This window comes from Gavialis gangeticus, unplaced genomic scaffold (assembly GCF_001723915.1).
Source record: "Gavialis gangeticus isolate Ggan-Ray unplaced genomic scaffold, GavGan_comp1, whole genome shotgun sequence".
NCBI classification, from domain to species: domain Eukaryota; kingdom Metazoa; phylum Chordata; order Crocodylia; family Gavialidae; genus Gavialis; species Gavialis gangeticus.
Genome location: NW_017729001.1, coordinates 31,385,972 through 31,389,285, shown reverse-complemented (window position 1 = coordinate 31,389,285; position 3,314 = coordinate 31,385,972). Strand labels below are relative to the sequence as shown.

The following is a 3,314-nucleotide window of genomic DNA, read 5'->3' as shown; positions in this document are numbered from 1 at the left end:
AGGTATATCAAGATATAGAAGAAAAAGGAGGGTAACAAAAATAAGGGAGGATAAAGGAGACAACTTACTAGGTTTTTTTCCCATTGAATATCCTAAGCCATGTTCTGCATCAGTAGTGCCCAACCTTTTCATCTCACAGGCTGGATGGGCAGTGCCAGGTCCATCTGTGGGCTGAATCCTACCGGTGAGCCCAATCTGGCATGCTTGGTGGGTGTGGTGGGGACAGATCTGGCCACAGGGCTTGGAAATGTTTAGGAATATTGTACAAGTAATAGACAACGTTAATGGTTTTCTGCTTTAAAAGCCTTTTTTTGCCACTGTCTGCCTCCGATATAGTTCATCAAAGGGGTTGACAACTATTTAAAAACCTCACTTCTCATGAGGTCTTTACATGAACTTTAATACCTGTGTTGAAATAAACAGCTGAAAATACAGTTATAATGAATGCCCTGTGAACAACATAATCATTGGGAGTGTGCATAACAGACTGCAGTTGCACCACACAGCGAAAAAAATACAGGTTGCTTTAAAAAGTCTTGGAATATTCAAAGCATTTATTTTTAAATGGCTTATAGCTTCATATTTGTCTGAAAATACTTTAAAAATCAGTTCCGATGGACCAGGATTTTATCTTGTGCGTTTTAACCCTTGCTTTTCTGCTAATGTTTGAACAGATTTTTCAAAGGCAATGCACACTGAGATACAACTTCATCCAGACGAATTTGACTACTTTCAAGTTGGAGTAGACTCTGAAGTAACATTTTGTCTTAAAGAACTGAGGGTAATATAACATTTTTGGTTGATCACTTCTTGGCCTCTTGAAGGCTCAGATCAAGTTTAGCTCATTGTTGTCACTGGTGTTTTTATTAATTCTGTCTTAAAACCTTTCTATTTGTAGGGACTACTCACGTTTGCAGAGGCCACTACTGCTCCTGTTTTGATTCACTTTGATACGTCTGGAAAGTATGTTTTTGAATGAACCGATACAATATTAATGTATGTTTAATTTAGTTGCTATATCAAATATAAAATAACCCCTTAAAATAGCCTTGAAGGGAAATTAAAACGCTGTGTTTTTAGTTAAGTGGTCATACAAAACATTGAATAGTGTTTCATAGTGCTTAGGGTCAGAAGGGACCTAAACAGTTCATCAGGTCCAACCCCCTGCCCCAGGCAGGAATGGGTACTGCGGTCATATCAACCCAGCCAAATCTGTCCAGCCTCCTCTTGAAGACCCCCAAGGTAGGAGAGAGCACCACCTCACTTGGCAGCCCATTCCAGAGCCTGGCAGCTCTAACTGTAAAGTAATGTCTCCTGGTGTCCAGCCTGAACCTTCTCTCTAACAATTTGTGGTTGCTATTCCTAGTAATCCTGGGTGGTGCCCAGGGGAACAGAGCCTCCCCCAATTCTCGCTGCCCCCCAGTGAGTTTGTAAATGGCCACCAGATCCCCTCTCAGCCTTCTCTTGTGGAGGCTGAATAGGTTCAGGCCCTTTAGCCTCTTCTCACAGGGCCTGCCCCGCCACCCCTTGACCATGCAAGTCGCCCTCCTCTACACCCTCTCAATGCTAGCCATATCCCTCTTGAAGTGCGGCACCCAGAACTGGATGCATTACTCCAACTGTGGCCTGACCAATGCTGCACAGAGGGGAAGGATCACCTCCCTGGATCTGCTTGTGATGCATCTGTAGATACACAACAAGGTGTGGTTATAGCCTTACTAACCGCTTCCTCACTTTGGTGGCTCATGTCCATCCTGGAGTCAACAATGACTCTAAGATCCCTTTCTGCCTCTCTGTTGACAAGGAGGGTGTTCCCCAGCCTAGAGGTGTGTTGCTGGTTCCTTCTTAGATGCAGCACCTTGCACTTGTCTTTGTTGAATTCCATCCTATTCTCATCCACCCACCTCTGTAACCTGTCTAGATCTAGCTCGATTCTGTCCCTTCCCTCCAGCATGCCACACTGGAGGCTCTTACTTGAGTAGGGCTTACTCAATTCAATCCATCACTGACCTGTTTTTCAAGATCGTTGAGCACTAAAAAACCCACGGAAGTTTAAAGTGGTCAACACTGGAAGTTCAGGCCACAACACACTTCTTTTGGGAATAGTCTAGAGAAAGAAGTCAGAAGTTTTAGCACTTGTACACATGTGTAAGCATTTGTATTAAATATTTTAAGCACAGGTTTTTAAGCAAAATTCCATAGGTTTTACTCACTGGAGCAATATAAAGCTGTAACAAGAAGCAGTCTCATAGTGTTCACTAATTAGTGAATAAACAAGTAATCCAACATTTGTCAAGCATCCATTCCAGTGTGTATATTTCTGTGTGCACACATATTCACACACACAAGACATGGCTAAAAGTATCTGAGGTGTGGCTTCTCTCCCCTAAATATGTGTATATTCATGCAGATTAATTTCCAACTTTGTTCTTAGACCAATTGCTTTCAGCATTGAAGACATGATGGTGGAGGCCACTTTTGTTTTGGCTACATTAGCAGACATTGAACACGGGATCTCTCAGCAATCTCAGTGCCTTTCACAAAGGCAGAAAAGGTAACGCAAAATTTGAGGTGTGGCTTTGGGGACTTTTTGTCTAAGGGGCAAAAATCCAGCTGTCTCTTGCAGTTTTCAATTATGGTAAAATTGAGGTTGAAATGAAGAACTCTATTTGTGTTTTTATACAGCATTCATAATTGTGATTCTCTTGTCCCAATATTAGGTGAGATTGCTTAAGGGTAGAAGAGAGGATTAGATTCAGATTAAACAGCTCCACCAGAACAGAAAAAAATGATAGTACAGTATGAGACCCAAGACAGAGCACCATTTATGATGAAAGAGCAATCTCTCCTACTAGCTGCTTCTGTTCTAAGTATCTGTGTATTGTATGGCGTCATAGTTCTAAAATAAAAGCTAGCTCTCCAACACTTGGAGCATCCCATTTCCTTCTTAGACCTTTACCTATATTGAACTTTCTATCAGTTATGAGTAACACATAGTTAACCTATGTCTTCTTATTTCTCTAGCACAATATCCAGAAGTTGGGCAGTAAATTAACTGTTATTCCCTCAGGTCCACCTTGACAAAAACTTTTGCAGATAAGACTGAAAATGTCCCAAACAGCTCTGCAGACAAAGATAATGATTCAAAAAGACCATCTTCAAAAAAGCTGTGTTGGAACAGAAGTATGTGCAACTCTGCAGAGTCATCGGTAGAATTGCCAAACTTTCCGTCAAGGAGAGATGCAGCAGGTGACAGCACAATGGTGGAAGCACTAGTGCCAACAGATTCTGATCATCACAAGGTAAGGAGAATG

General features: G+C 41.8%; 1 protein-coding gene across 1 annotated transcript in view; it reads left to right on the top strand.

Annotated features, from left to right (window-relative positions):
• The window catches only part of RAD9B (RAD9 checkpoint clamp component B), a 30,845-nt gene that overhangs the window by 7,976 nt on the left and 19,555 nt on the right, over positions 1-3,314 (top strand). Inside the window, 4 exon segments of the mRNA XM_019507254.1 lie at positions 675-781; positions 899-963; positions 2,435-2,554; positions 3,071-3,302. Of these exon segments, the coding sequence (XP_019362799.1) occupies positions 675-781; positions 899-963; positions 2,435-2,554; positions 3,071-3,302 (524 nt within the window).